The sequence below is a fragment of the Natator depressus genome, chromosome 1 (assembly GCF_965152275.1).
Source record: "Natator depressus isolate rNatDep1 chromosome 1, rNatDep2.hap1, whole genome shotgun sequence".
Classification (NCBI taxonomy): Eukaryota; Metazoa; Chordata; order Testudines; family Cheloniidae; genus Natator; species Natator depressus.
In genome coordinates, this window is record NC_134234.1 from 97688413 (window position 1) to 97704937 (window position 16525).

At 42.2% G+C, this 16525-nt stretch overlaps 1 protein-coding gene across 4 annotated transcripts in view; it reads left to right on the forward strand.

The window, feature by feature from the left end:
* The window catches only part of FARP1 (FERM, ARH/RhoGEF and pleckstrin domain protein 1), a 334084-nt gene that overhangs the window by 202961 nt on the left and 114598 nt on the right, over positions 1–16525 (forward strand). For all 4 annotated transcript variants that reach the window (XM_074962873.1, XM_074962880.1, XM_074962867.1 and 1 more), the window contains exons 3-5: positions 568–672; positions 9433–9475; positions 10752–10830. In XM_074962873.1, the coding sequence (XP_074818974.1) occupies positions 568–672; positions 9433–9475; positions 10752–10830 (227 nt within the window). The remainder of the gene's footprint in view (positions 1–567; positions 673–9432; positions 9476–10751; positions 10831–16525) is intronic.

Consider the following 16525-nt stretch of genomic DNA (forward strand, 5'->3'; position numbering starts at 1 on the left):
CTATTTTAGGCCAGTCCTAATTAACATTTGACGTTGGATTTGACGTTGGAGGGAAAGAGGGATACAATCAAACATCTACGTTGTTTGTAAATAAATCGCCAACTAACCTCATCTACCCTTCAAGCGAATTTTAACTGGCTTATTTCTTATGTCCTGAGGAGAGGGTAGTGCCCTTATGGTTCAGGAATTTAGTGTGTAAGGGATGGTATGGAAAGAAAGCATGAATATACCTCTTGTTCTCACCTCTATTTTAAAAAATTTTCTAAAAAAAAAAAAAAAATAGGAAAATCACAGTTTATTTTTATTTGAATGATAAAAATCTCAAGTACCAGTCAAAGAGATATGGATATTCAAGGCTATAGGGATATTCTTAATCTGTTTAAAACTGGTAGAATAATTGTCACCTTCATCATAGGGATGATCAGGGCATTAGTTAGCTCATGTTTTGTAAATTACTTTGAAAATATAGCTTGTTCTGTATTGCTCAGCATTAACATTTTATTGTTTGCTAATAAAGCTACTCTTGTTAACGAACACTGTGTAACCTTTTGTTGTTTCTATTTCCAGCAAAGAGCTCCGGGGAAAGTTTTGTTGGATGCAGTTTGCAACCATCTGAACCTTGTTGAAGGTGATTATTTTGGCCTTGAGTTTCCGGATCATAAAAAGATCATGGTATGTGAATGAGTTTCATTTCTTACTTATTTTCATCTACACATTTTATGTATATTACAGTTCCTCCTTCCCCACCTACCCCACATTCAGAAAACATTTTAAAATGTGGTTTTATTGAAGATTTCAGTGGGTTTTGCTCGATGGGGATGATACGGATCTCAAACCCTGTTCCTCATTTATCCATATTGAAGATAGGAGTGGTGTTGTAACCATAGTAGCTGTTGGTATAGAGACTAAACACCATTTTAATTTTTGATTGGTTTGGATTGTGATAATGGTAAAGTCCTGCCTGGTAGATAGGAAAAAGTCACCAATATTATGACACAGTTCCATAAAAGGCACCTTTTCTATCCAAGGGCAATAAAAACAAGTCACTGTCCTTTGTTTGTTACACTTTGCTGGGGTTTTTTTCCTTTTAATCACCGGTAAAAATCCTATTCAGGGAGTTCTGTAATACAGGACAGGTGTGCTGGGTATGACACCTTTGTCTCTGAAAATACATTACTTGACTGCAACGGGCATTTATCATTATATCATAGAGTGGGGGGAAGAGATTGTGAGAGTGTGTTAATAGATACACATCAGTTTTCATTTTTAAAATTCCATTTTGCTTTAAATCTTAATGTGTCACTGTGGCCTACTGAATTGTGTTCCAGTTAGTTGGATTCTGTGGTCATTGCATTCTTATGTGTACTTTGTTTTGCCCATATGGTGAATTCTGCCCCAATACACTAGACAGCCTAAAGGATATACATTAGGGGCAGTTATTTTAACTTCCTGCCTGAAGGGAACAAGAGTTCTTAATTTAGGGCGGGAAAGAGGGTTTATCTGTCACTAGAGTAATCTACTACCATTGTTTTGTGCAATTTTTTTATGCAAAAGAACAGAAATTAATATTACATAGTTCTGGGCTAATAATTACTGAGAACAAAATAGAAAAGTGAACAGTAATATAAAGTTAATTTTAAAAAGTAATAAATCACAGACCTTACTTTGGATTTACTTGAAACATTAATTTTAACAGGTAATTTCACAATCTTCCATGCATCCTCAGCTAACATTTTGGTAACTCTTATTGACAGTAGTTTAAAACAATGTATGAACATAGCTGTGCAATAATGTCACAGTGGACAATATAGCCTGTACAGTTATGGAAAAGAAATATTCAGATTTTTCACTTTTGTGTTTTGTAAAGTTGCAAACATAAAAGTTATAGTCCAGACAGCATATGTAATTTGGCCTCTTTGTGTATATGCAGTTATTTATATAACTGTGTGGACTGTTTACTTATAAGCCATAATATCTATGTGCAATGTGGATGAGTTGAAGTTGCTTTTGAACCATAACTTTTAATTTCTTGAATTCTGTGGGGGGAAAAGCATTATCCACAATGTAGAATTTTATATCATGCATAACAGAGAATTTGCATTTAATTGCTTTGCTTTTAAAAAAGTGAGTGTATGTACTACATTTACATTTATTTGAATATGGTTCATTGCTTTTTCAAATAGTGTGTAATACAAGATAAAAATAAATGCCTGAGCATTTGTTTGGAAATTATCATATGTAGATGAGATCATATATTCAAACACAGGTCTACTTACTGCAATGTGTAGAGTTCCAGATCAAAGATACTTGTGTGTTTGTATGCCTGGCAAGCTATAGCATGATATGTTTGTAGAAGGCAAGACTGTCACTTGTCCTAACTTCGTTGCATAGACCAGTGGTTTCCAAATTGGGGTGCACAAGACCATCCCACGGGCGTGCACCTTTGATTCTTTGGTGGCATGCCGGCAGCAGCTGGGCTCTCCCCACTCCGTCTTTGGCGGCACGCCGGCGGCAGCTCTTCTTCTTCTTCTTCTTTTTTTTTTTTTTGCTTACCTAGAGCTGGCCCTGGGGGTGCGTGATTCAAAAAGTTTGGAGACCACTGGCATAGACAAGTAAAGATGACGTTGCATGGATCACTGCTTCACACATTGGGGTGTGCAGAGCTGCACCTCTCTGTTGAAACACAAGCGCTGTTGCTAACTCTTGCAATTTTATCACAAGTCTGATATTTGATGTTTTCCTCAAATCGACAGCTGCTGGGAGCAGATTTACTTGTGAATCTCCGCTTTCATTTAAGAAAAAGTTTCTGTCCCTAGGAGTTGCAGCAAAAAGCTTAAAACATGAACCCTAAATGCTGTAAAACAGAAGTCAAATAAAAAGAACTCCCAAATTTTTTTTTTATTTCCTGCTTTTAAAGCCACACCCATGATTTTAGGGGCCTGACTCCTGATTTTTGAATGCATGCTGTTGGCAATATTGCTGAAGTCTTGGTTTTGCCCCCATTCCCCAACATGCCAGTAACCTGCACCTTGGAAGGTGCTGCAGTAACTCTCTGCTCTCCTATGACAAAGAGAAACTGGGGAAGGAATTGGAACTCTCTGGATACAGAAATCCTGCAATGACACGGCTATGCAACTCCCCTTATGCAGGGCTAGATCGCAATCTAGCTCTAGCCCAAAACAAATTGTGCAGAATTATATGCTACTGGGTAAAATGTGGAAAGCCCAGACTCTTGTGACTTGGTTATTTCTCAGTCTTTTTTCCCCTCCAAACTTGGCAAGCACACATTCTTCACTGAGGGATTGTGTACATGCCAAGTTGTAACTTCTGAAACAAAACACTGAGTTATCAGAGGGCCAAAGAATGTTGGAACTAGTTTTTTAACAAGTGAAAAACACCATTTTTCCATCCTTGAGTAACTAACAAATGACCAAATAGATTTTCTTCACACCTTCCACAAAAAAAGTGAGGGGAGTCACCTTTTGAAGTGGAGCAGAAAGAGAAATTTCATCCCACAGGGAAACTTTTGTGAATATATAAGTCCTTGAATAATAGGGCCTTAGGACAATAGTGCCTCCAAGGAGCTACCTCAGCTCTGTAATAACTATGAAAATAAATAGTAATGGGAACAATTTTAACAGAACCATTTGACTGTGTGTGTGGTTCCTGAGGCTATGATTCTATAATATGGATATTTTGAGGGTGTCCCTGGCTCTGCCTAATTAAAAACTGCTCAAGGTCCACTTTAATTTGTGTGTTCATATTAAAAATATATTATTGTTGTTTTCCTGAGAGGACAGTGTGATTGATTTGCTCTTTGGGGCAAATTTTATGGCTTTTTGATTGTTCCGTACCCCTTTTGAAATCTGTGCACCATTCCTCCCATAACTCTAGACATGTATTTATTAACTGAGGACTGAGATGTTTCTCCCAAGCTCCCTCCATCTCATATTGGTTGTTTGGCCTCTACCTCGTTTTGCTGCCCACTGTAGCCTTCTGCAACACACTGCGCCTCTGTCCACGTCCTTTTGACTGAGAGTATGAGTGCAGTTTTCAGGTCTAGACACCCTGTTTTCGTTGACCGCCTCTGCTTAGAGGTTGAAAGACTTTACACAGGGCTGGTCTGTGTGAAACACTCATACAATAGTAAAAACATGATTTATTAAGATAGAGAATAATAAGATCAAAATAAATAAAATGACGTGGCATAACATACCACATCTGAGTACTTTGCAAAGCCCAATGATGTGGGCTCTTCTTGCAGAGAAGAGAGAAAATGCTACATGGCTAGAAAGTAAAATCCTTTCCCTCAGACTTTGAGTAGTGTGTCTGCCTCACACTGCTGTGCAGACAGAACCTCTCATCCAACCTTATTCAAGTGGGTGGTGTTAGAGTTTGTTGCCCTATCATGGGGAAGTCCTCTCAACATTTTCACAGGTGTCTCCTTGAGGAAGAAATTCCCCATTCAGTGTCCCCAGGACCAGGATTATTGTCTCCTAATCACTCCTCTGAGTTTCCCAGCCTTCTGCTCTCCAACTAATGTCAGAAGCACCCATTGCCACATTTCTTTAGACTAATCTAGGTGATAGTCTTGATTTGCATTGCCATTGTTCCTTGCAATAGGAGCTGGCTTGTGTTCTCCTGAGGGGTACATCCTGTTTCTATCCCTGCTCCCTACAGAGGCACTCTAGGGAGACTTTTAATTTCTCTTACCAGTTTTCCCTTACCATGGCACACTGAGTTGTCTTTGAGTGCTGGCCCCTATTTCGCTATGGGGTATGCATGTGCAACATGCACCTGAGACTGGAGAGTTGCTTGTAGGCAGCATCCAGGGGCCTGTGCCCCTGCTCTCCTTGTGCCCCACACTGAGAATATAAGGGGTGGTGCAGATCGATTGCCTCTCTAGTTCTTTCTTACTGCAATGCCTGCATTGGAATCTTCCAGTGTCTGGGAGCTCCTCCTTTCTCTTCATCCATATATTCAAAGTTACATTATTCTTCCTTGTTGTTAGGGTTTTGATAGTTAGGGTTGGCTAGTTTTAGAGTCCTCACCCCAGGGAACCTTCCCAGTCTCCCAGTGCAGGATTTGGCTTATGCCCATGATTCTGGGCTTCAAAAAACAGTTTCTTGTCCCCACTCCTTTTCACTGAGTGATGACCACCAGTGCTATCTCTACTGCCTTGGGCAAGTGCATATCTCTATCAAGTGCAGTGTCAGATGCTCCTTCCCCGCCGAATGCAGCAGGCACGAGAGCTCCAACTTCAAAAACACCCACTGGAGCAGGTAATGAGATGTCAGGAGTAAGGCCCTGCAGCTGTGCCTGCTCAGTACTCCTGACACCATAATGAGCCAGCTAGGCTGCCTGATGGACCATGCTGTCAGATTGGCTAAGGAAGTCAGCAGTAAGTCAGTCATCTTATGCCCAGCAGCAGCAGTAGCTCACTGGCTGCTCAGTGCACACAACCACAGACTCCCTGCTTCCCTGTGCTCGTCTGTCTCCAAGCCCTGCTCCTGCTTTGCTCCTCCACAGCTCCAACCCAGATCCTGCTCTGCACCCAGCCTTGTTCCCGTCCTGATCCAGCCTTGCTCCTGTCTCAGAACCAGCCCTGCTTCTACCTTCCTTGACTCCTGGTAGTCTGATTCCAACGCTCGGCTCTGACTCCTGACTTCAGCTCTCTCTTGACCCTGGGTTCTGTCACTCAGACTCTGTCTTGGTTCTGACCATCAGCCCTGGTTCTGACACTGTCGTGACCCTTGTCTCTGGCTTTCAGACTTCAACCACTAGGTCTGACTTCCACTCCGACCACTAGGAATGACCGCCTATGACCCAGTCTGCTGACATGAGACCCCACCTGTACATTGGCCAGAGTCGGCAAGGTGCATGCCCACTAGCTCTGTGCCTAACTCCAGAGCCAAGAGGGGCAGAGGGAAGGACCCTCTGGCTGGGCTCCCTCGTGAGAGTAAGGAGCATTTTTGCAAACAGAAAAGCTGATCCCCTCTTAGACCCTCTAAGAAAAGACATCCCTCCTCGTCCTCATCCAGGTCAGGTGAGCCTTCAGGCATAGGCCACAAAGACTTAGATCGTTCTAAGTCACATGGGCGTAATCAGAAGACACGTAGGTGCAAGACTTCTTCGGTACCAGCTTTTGAATTGACCTCGACATCGACTGTGATACTATCTAAACCAAAGCACCGAGACCTGAAAGATCAGGGACCACTTGTACTGTCAGAGATCTTCAGAGAAAAATGACTGGTAGTACTATCATAGTTCCATAAGGAACCACCACCTACTACCACTCCAGTGGCATGGAGTGACAGATCACAACCTCCAGAGGTAATGGTCACTTATACCACTCCTGACAATATCTTCATCCTGCCAGACCCACGGTCTCCCTTGTTATCGGGACTGATCCTTGCCAGGAGGATACAGTCTCTTCTCTAATGAAGAGTAATACAGAAGGTATCCCCTCAACATCGTGGAAAAGGGTTCTACTCAAAGTATTTCTTAGTTCCCAAAAAGAAAGGAGGCTGGAGACCCATTCTTGCCCTGTGTCAACACAACGTTCTTGTTTGAAAACTGAAATTCTGCATGGCTACTTTGGCATCAATAATACCATCCCTAGAAAAAGGCACACAGTTCACAGCTCTTAGTAGATACTTTCATGTGGACATTCATCCCTCTCGCAGACGATCCCTCAGGTTTGTGGTGGGCCCCCACCACTATCGGTACAAAATGCGCCAGTGTGGGCATTCACAGAAATGTTCTGAAAAGTAGCAGCTTCGCTCAGACAAGGTGACACCACCGTCTTCCCATACTTGTACAACTGGCTTCTGACTGGCAGGTCTTGCCTGGAAGTCTCAACATTAAGCTTGTTGCTGCTCCTTTTAGCATCCCTGGAAATCAGTGTAAACATGTAAAAATCTACCTTGTCTCCAACACAGACCATATAATTTATAGAGGCGATATTGGATTCAATCAAGGCGAGAGCCTATCTTCCCAGGGACAGATTTCATGCCATAGGCGCTCTCATAGACCTGGTTACACACAACCCTTGAACATCAGTTCTAGTGTGCCTTGGTCTCCTGGACTGTATTGCGTCATGTATTTATGTAATGCCATTTGCCAGACTCCACCTTCGTTGCCTGTAAGCTTGGCTATAAGCAGTGCATATACCGAGCAAGCATTAGCATGAATACAATAGTAACAATTCCTTCTGAGGTGAGGGTCCCTCTGGCATGGTGGAGAGCCCCTTGATGTTTGTGTGACATCACCCTATTGGCAATATACCTCCCAGGCACCCAGAATTCACTGGCCTCACTAGTGGCAAAATGCCTGCTGAGGCAGTTGAGTGGGAATTACCTGATTCTGTAGTAAACACCTTCACTGAGTGGGGAACCCACTCTTGGGAAGTGGAAAATAAACTGCTCCAGCGAAAGCCCAAGGTCAGTACTCTAGGGCCAATGCAATACTCCTACCTTGGACCAATCACTTTGGTTATGCCTTCCCTCCCATCCTGCTACTACCTTGAGTTCTACAGAAATTCGACTAGACAGGGCACAAGCCATCCTCGTTGCTCCCAGCTGGCCCAAAGCCAGATAATTTTGGTTTCCAAGCCTCCTCCAAATGTCATTCTGTCCACCTATCAGCATTCAGACCTGTGTAGATCTCCTAACCCACAAAAATGACAGGGTCAGGAGTCCCAGACCCCATGCTCTTCAGCTTGTGGCTTGGTATTTGGATTGTCAGCGAGCCTAGAACACTCCTGCTCTGAAGCGATACAGGTCATCATTAACAGTAACTGGAAGGACTCCACTACAAAATAGTGCTTGTCCAAATGGAGGCAGTTCTCTGTCTCAACCCAGCAAAGCCATATATCCCCAGAGACAGCAGATATTTCACTATTTTGGAATATCTTCTTGCCCTCAAGGTGATGGGCCTCTTCCTTAGCTCAGTGCACTTTCATCTGGCAGCAGTTAGTATGTGTTGTCTGCCAATGGAGAGTTACTTGATCTTTACCTAGGGCCTGATCAGAACCTTTCTGTCAGTCAAGAAACCAGCACCTGACTGGGATCTTGATTTAGTGCTCTCCATACTCTCTGAGCCACACTTTGAACTGTTAGCTATGTGTTCCATGTCTCTCACCTGTCAATTAAGTTTGCCTTTCTCATTGCCAGTAGGGTAGGTGAACTTAGAGTGTGAATGGTTGACCCACCGTACACTATATTTCATCAGGATAAAGACTTGCTGTGACTACACCCCAAAATTCATTTCTGAAACTGTTTCAGAATTTCACGCAAACCAGCCAATTCACTTACCTGTAATTTTCCTGAAGTCCCATCCCTCTAGTGAGGAGGGGAGACTTCATTCCGTTGAGGTGAGATGAGCATTAGCATTTTACTTCAGAGAATCATATAGACTGTTTGTTGTCATAGCATAACACATATGAGGTTAAGCTGTATCCTCTCAGAGAATCTCCATGTGAATCTCTGTCTGTATCCTACTCTATCAGTTAGTATAGCTTCCTCTCCCACATGGGGTAAAGGCTCACTCTACAAGGGCACAGGCAGCCTCAGAAGCATCACTTCAAGAGATGCCTCTGATTTATATTTGCAAGACATCTACGTGGAGTTCCATCCACACATTCATGAGACATTACTTGGTCCAGAACACCTTTTGCATCCTCACACCCTCCTCCTCTCTGAGTACTGGTTGTCAGTCACCACCAGCAGAATACTCTCCAGCACCAGGACTTGAAGAAGAAAGAGAAGTTACTTACCATATTGTAACTGGAGTTCTTTGAGGTGTGTGGTCTCTATCTGTATTCCACTACCCATCCTCTTCCCCTCTGGTTCAGCTCGAGATCTGATTTTCAGTAAAGAAGGAACTGGCGAGGCGGTCAGTCCGCCCCCACCCCTTATGCACATGAGGAGAGCTGGGGCACAGACATGGGCCAACAGACTCTGCTTGCAAGAATTCTCCAGTGTCTGGCGCAGGAAGCACATGCGTACCCCCAGGGGAATACATATCGGGACCACCCATCTCAAAGAACTCCAGTTACAGTAAGGTAAGGAACTTCCCTTTATTGACTGCCCCTGAGACTGTGACACAGTTTCACTTTAATTTTGTTAAAATCTGGGATAAATGAGGGAGAAATATACCCCTTAATCTGTGGAAGATACTGTTTTCCTCTATTTCTGAATGTATATTGTTTCTAAGGACGAGGCACGGTGACAGCACATTAGGCATCGAATTCCTTTTGACAAAGAATTAATTATATGGAGGAAGAAAAGCCTTTGTGGATAACTTCGGGAATGTATGACCATAAGCAGTCTGGAAAAATAATTCATATATGAATAACTTAGTATAATGGAGACTACTACTATGCTAGCAGTCGTTCATTCAGATTTTGTAATGCTTTCTTCTGTTTTTTAGGTATGGCTGGACCTTTTGAAACCTATTATGAAACAGATTAGAAGTAAGTGCTTTCTTTATGTCATTTACTGAATCAGTCCAAAAATAGTTGAATTAGATTAGCGGTTCTCAAACTGTCAGTCGGGACCCCAAAGTGGGTCGGGACCCTGTTTTAATAGGATCACATGGGTTGGTTTAGACTTGTTGGGGTCTGGGACTGAAGCCGAAACCTGAGCCCCACCGCCCGAGGGCTTCGGCTTCGTCCATGGGTGATGGGGCTCAAGTTACAGGCCCTCCTCCCAGGTCGGCGAGGCTGGAGCTTCACCCCTCCTCCCCCCCCCACCTGGGGGGCTGGGGCTGGGGCAGGCTCAGACTTCGGTGCCCCTCCTGGGGTTGTGTAATAATTTTTATTGTCGGAAGAGGGTCTCAGTGCAATGAAGTTTGTGAACCCCTGAATTAGATGAAAGGTGCTCTCTCAATTAGAACATTAACTTTATATTTTGTTTGGGTTTTTTTGCCATCAGATGTACACCAATAATATATATTGTGTGCTATTAAGTTGTAGTCATAGTGATATTTTAAAATCAAGCAGTCTAGTAATTAAAATTAATCTTTGGTAGCCAACCAATACTTTTGTTTAATAGCTAATATTTATACATGCACACAATACACCTTTGACCAGTGTTTATTACAATAACGAGGAAAGAATGCAATTTAAATGTTACCAATTTACATTTATATATAGCCTGCTTAAGTTGTTGATAATATCCCTTTGATATTGAGCGTACTGAGTCAATTTCTACCGAACACAATAATAATCATCATGTTTCTGTATTTAAAGTGTTTTACTTTTGTCATTTCTGGTTTTAAACTAAACTTTGTGTAGAAACACACATGGGCGGTTTATTCCAAAGCCCATTGAAGGAGCCAGACAGTGACAGATTTTAGAAAGTTGTTTCAAGAACTAGAGGTAACAACTTTATTTCTAGTGGCATCAAGGTAGGACTCAAGGATGTGGAGACGGAATATATGCTGAAAGAAAGAAAGGGATTAACAGAAAAGGTGGTTTACTTAAGGGTGCAAAATTGTCAGCAATATTCAGGATGGAGGAAGAGAAAGGGGGAAAGAAAGAGAAGGGAGTAGAGAAAAAGACATTAGTGGGAAGGTGTTTAGGCTTCCTTTTATGATCTGTTAAACAAAGGTTATTAACTAATCTGAGGAACATCAAAAATACTAGCAGGAGACACAGACTTAATGCTTATTATTTGAGACTTATTTCTGTATGAGAATGTGCAGACTGTTACAAATGTTTCATGAATTTTCCTTGATCTCTTTGCTAGGACCTAAGCACGTTGTCGTAAAATTTGTGGTGAAATTCTTTCCACCAGATCATGCTCAGCTGCAAGAAGAACTGACAAGGTTAGTGGTTCTGTAATTCTGCTTTTTAATTCCTTAATGGATAGCAGTGGGGAGGAAAATGGGAAGCACCAGAAGATGAGGGCAGGGGGTCTATCTAAGTATCCCTTCCATTATCTCTCCTCTCCTCGGGATGTAATTCATCGGAGCACGCTGTGCAAAGAAGCACCAGGGAGATGTGATGCAGGAGCCCACCATTTCTTATGCAATGCAGCAGGAGGTTTCCAGGAGGAGCAGTGGGATAGGGGAACTAGCCAAACTCCCGTACTTTCAGTACCTAGTGGACCTGAGCAGTGAAGGATCCTGGCCCCCTTGAGACCTCCTCTCCTTGAGACCATAGCCTGACTATCTGGGAGAAGCTGAGGCTGCCAAGTGCAGCAGCTGGACCACACGATCACATAATCCTTTTGAACTCATAAGATTCACAAAAACGGTTTTATGACTGTTGAGGATGTGTGTGTGGGAAAACTGTGAGGGAGCGGAGCGAGTAGGATGAGGTATAAGAGGAAACAAGGGAGAAAACATATATCTATTATGGCTAAATTGTGTACTTAGATATGTGCTTAATTTTTTATTCTCATTAAAGTGGTGATTTAAACTTTATTCAGTTTGTGAAGAAATACACGCTAGCTCAGTTATCCTTCTATCAGAAAAAGAGGAATATTCCTACGTATATGTGTGTAGAATCATAGTATTATGGAATATCAGGGTTGGAAGGGACCTCAGGAGGTCATCTAGTCCAATCCCTAAATCATCCCAGGCAGGGCTTTGTCAAGCCTGACCTTAAAAACATCTAAGGAAAGAGATTCTACCACCTCCCTAGATAACCCATTCCAGTGCTTCACCACCTCCTAGTGAAAAAGTTTTTCCTAATATCCAACCTAAACCTCCCCCAACTTGAGACCATTACTCCTCTTTCTGTCATCTGGTACCACTGAGAACAGTCTAGATGCATCCTCTTTGGAACTCCCTTTCAGGTAGTTGAAAGCAGCTATCAAATCCCCCCCCTCATTCTTCTCTTCTGCAGACTAAATAATCCCAGTTCCCTCAGCCTCTCCTCATAAGTCATGTGCTCCAGCCCCCTAATAATTTGTGTTGCCCTTCGCTGGACTCTTTCCAATTTTTCCACATCCTTCTTGTAGTGTGGGGCCCAAAACTGGACACGGTACTCCAGATGAGGCCTCACCAATGTCGACTAGAGGGGAACGATCACGTCCCTCGATCTGCTGGCAATGCCCCTACTTATACAGCCCAAAATGCCATTGGCCTTCTTGGCAACAAGGGCACACTGTTGACTCATCTCCAGCTTCTTGTCCACTGTAACCCCTCGGGCCTTTTCTGCAGAACTGCTGCCTAGCCGCTCGGTCCCTAATCTGTAGCGGTGCATGGTATTCTTCCGTCCTAAGTGCAGGAATCTGCACTTGTCCTTGTTGAACCTCATCAGATTTCTTTTGGCCCAGTCCTCTAATTTGTCTAGGTCCTATCCTATCCCTACCCTCCAGCGTATCTACCACTCCTCCCAGTTTAGTGTCATCTGCAAACTTGCTGAGGGTGCAATCCACGCCATCGTCGAGATCATTAATGAAAATATTGAACAAAATCGGCCCCAGGACTGACCCTTGGGGCACTCCGCTTGATACTGGCTGCTAACTAGACATGGAGTCATTCGCTACCTGTTGAGCTTGATGATGTAGCCAGCTTTCTATCCACCTTATAGTCCATTCGTCCAGCCCATGCTACTTTAACTTGCTGGCAAGAATACTGTGGGAGACCATATCAAAAGCTTTGCTAAAGCCCAGGAATAACACCTCCACTGCTTTCCCCTCATCCACAGAGCCAGTTATCTCGTCATAGAAGGCAATTAGGTTAGTCAGGCATGACTTGCCCTTAGTGAATCCATGCTGACTGTTCCTGATCACTTTCCTCTCCTCTAAGGAATTGATTCCTTGAGGACCTGCTCCATGATTTTTCCAGGGACTGAGGAGAGGCTGACTGGCCTGTAATTCCCCGAATCCTCCTTCTTCCCTTTTTTAAAGATGGGCACTACATTAGCCTTTTCCCAGTCTTCCGGGACCTCCCCCGATAGCCATGAGTTTTCAAAGATAATGGCCAATGGCTCTGCAATCACATCAGCAAACTCCTTTAGCACCCTCGGATGCAGCGTATCTGGCCCCATGAACTTATGCTTGTCCAGCTTTTCTATATAGTCCCAAACCACTTATTTCTCCACAGAGGGCTGGTTACCTCCTCCCTATACTGTGCTGCCCAGTGCAGTAGTTTGGGAGCTGACCTTGTTCGCGAAGACAGAGGCAAAAAAAAGCATTGAGGACATTAGCTTTTTCCACATCCTCTGTCGCTAGGTTACCTCCCTCATTCAGTAAGGGGCCCACACTTTCCCTGACCACCTTCTTGTTGCTAACATACCTGAAGAGCCCCTTCTTGTTATTCTTAACATCCCTTGCTAACTGCAACTCCAAGTGTGATTTGGCCTTCCAGATTTCGCTCCTGCATGCCTGAATAATATTTTTATACTCCTCCCTGGTCATTTGTCCAATCTTCCACTTCTTGTAAGCTTCTATTTTGTGTTTAAGATCAGCAAGGATTTCACTGTTAAGCCAAGCTGGTCACCTGTTATATTTATTATTCTTTCTACACATCAGGATGGTTTGTTCCTGCAACCTTAATAAGGATTCTTTAAAAATACAGCCAGCTCTCCTGGACTCCTTTCCCCTTCAAGTTATTCTCCCAGGGGATCCTGCCCATCAGTTCGCTGAGGGAGTCAAAGTCTGCTTTTCTGAAGTCCAGGGTCTGTATTTTGCTGCTCTCCTTTCTTCCTTGAGTCAGGATCCTGAACTCGACCATCTCATGGTCACTGCATCCCAGGTTCCCATCCATTTTTGCTTCCCCTACTAATTCTTCCCATGTTTGTGAGCAGCAGGTCAAGAAGAGCTCTACCCCTAGTTGGTTCCTCCAGCACTTGCACCAGGAAATTGTCCCCTACACTTTCCAAAAACTTCCTGGATTGTCTGTGCACTTCTGTATTGCTCTCCCAGCAGATATCGGGGTGACTGAAGTCCCCCATGAGAACCAGGGCCTGCAATCTAGTAACTTCTGTTAGTTGCCGGAAGAAAGTCTTGTCCACCTCATCCCCCTGGTCTGGTGGTCTATAGCAGAGTCCCACCACGACATCACCCTTGTTGCTCATGCTTCTAAACTTAATCCAGAGACTCTCAGCTTTTTCTGCAGTTTCATACTGGAGCTCTGAGCAGTCATACTGCTCTCCTACATACAATGCAACTCCCCCACCTTTTCTGCCCTGCCTGTCCTTTCTGAACAGACATGAGGTTCAGAATGCGGGAGCCGGTCAACATTTTTTGTTGAGAAAGTTTTCAGGCTGAAAAATACAGTTTAATCTAAACCAAAATTTGTCATGGGAACATATTAGGGCTGTCGATTAATCACAGTTAACTCACGCGATTAACTCAAAAAAATTAATCATGATTTAAAAAATTAATAGTCATTAATCGCAGTTTTTAATCTCGGTGTTAAACAATAGAATACCAATTGAGATGTATTCAATATTTTGGATGTTTTTCTACATTTTCATATATATTGTCTTCTGTGTTATAATTGAAATCAAAGTGTATTTTTTTATTACAAATATTTGCACTGTAAAAATGATAAACAAAAAATAGTATTTTTCAGTTCACCTCATACAAGTACTGTAGTGCAGTCTCTTTGTCATGAAAGTGCAACTTACAAATGTAGAATTTTTTTTGTTACATAACTGCACTCAAAACCAAAACAATGTAAATCTTCAGCACCTACAAGTTCACTTAGTCCTACTTCTTGTTCAGCCAATCGCTAAGACAAACAAGTTTGCTTACATTTACAGGAGAGAATGCTGCCCTCTTCTTATTTACAATGTCACCAGAAAATGAGAACAGGCATTTGCATGGCACTTTTGTAGCTGGCATTGCAAAGTATTTACGTGCCACATATGCTAACATTCGTATGCCCCTTCATGCGTCAGCCACCATTCTCGAGGACATGCTTCCATGCTGATGACGCTTGTTAAAAAAAAATGCGTTAATTAAACTTGTGACTGAACTCCTTGGGGGAGAATTGTATGTCTCCTGCTTTGTTTTACCCGATTCTGCCATTTATTTAATATTATAGCAGTCTCACATGCTGACCCAGCACATTATGTTCATTTTAAGAACACTCACTGCAGATTTCACAAAATGCAAAGAAGGTACCAATGTAAGATTTCTAAAGATAGCTACAGCATTCAACCCAAGTTTTAAGAATCTGAAGTGCCTTCCGAAATCTGAGAGGAATGAGGTGTGGAGCATGCTTTCAGAAGTCTTAAAAGAGCAACACTACTATGAGGAAACTACAGAATCCGAACCATCAGAAAAGAAAATCAACCTTCTGCTGGTGGCATCTGACTCAGATAATGAAAATGAACATGCGTTGGTCCGCACTGCTTTGGATTGTTATCGAGCAGAACCTGTCATCAGCATGGACGCAGGTCCTCTGGAGTGGTGGTTGAAGCATGAAGGGACATATGAATATGTAGTGCATCTGGCATGTAAATATCTTGCGACGCTGGCTACAACAGTGCCATGAGAATGCCTGTTCTCACTGTCAGGTGACATTGTAAACAAGAAGCGGACAGCATTATCTCTGGCAAATGTAAACATTTGTCTGAGCGATTGACTGGACAAGAAGTAGGACTGAGGGACTTGCAGGCTCTAAAATTTTACATTGTTTTGTTTTTCAGTGCAGGTTTTTTTGTACATAATTCTACATTTGTAAGTTCAACTTTCATGATAAAGAGCTTGTACTACAGTACTTGAATTAGGTGAATTGCAAAATACTATTTCTTTTGATTTTTTTACAGTGCAAATATAAAGTGAGCAGTGCACACTTCATATTGTGTTGTAATTGAAATCAATATATTTGAAAATGTAGAAAATATCAACAAATATTTTAATAAATGGTATTTTATTATTATTTAACAGCGTGATTAATCACAATTAAGTGTTTTTTAATTGCTTGAGAGCCCTAGAACATATGAATTCTGATGAAAAAATTAATTCTATGGCAAAGGCCATAATGACACGTTTTCTTTCATTTCAGTCAAAAACATTAATTTTTTTTTTGTTTCAACATTTCTGATTTTTAAATTTTTCAGAATATTTTTGTTCTACAAAATGTTGATATTTCAGTGCTCTGTTCTGATCCAGAACAGAAACTAATTTTGAAATGTTGACATTTCCCGTGGAATGAAAATCCTGGTTTCCAAAAGGTTTCCTCCTATCTGTGTAATCTCCTTTATAAAATCCATCCCCACCTTGGTGTTCCTCTGCATTTATTCCTGGCTTCTTTTATATTGGTAAGTGAACCATTGAGCAGAAAAAAAATATTAATCCTTTTCCTGGCCTTGAAATTGAAAAAAACCCAAAGTGTTTATTTGAAAGGCCGGCTAAAAAATTTTAGAGGACAGGACTAACTGAAAACTCCTAATATTGTGTGACGAGCAGAGAATTTCCCAGCTCTGAATATATCAAACTGAAAATTCAGTAGCTTAGTATGTGTACTGTAAATAGATTTTAGTTTCTCTTTCTGCACCTAGAGACATGGTTCTGAATCCTGATTACTTTTTTTTTTTTTTTTTGGTGGTTAATTTTAA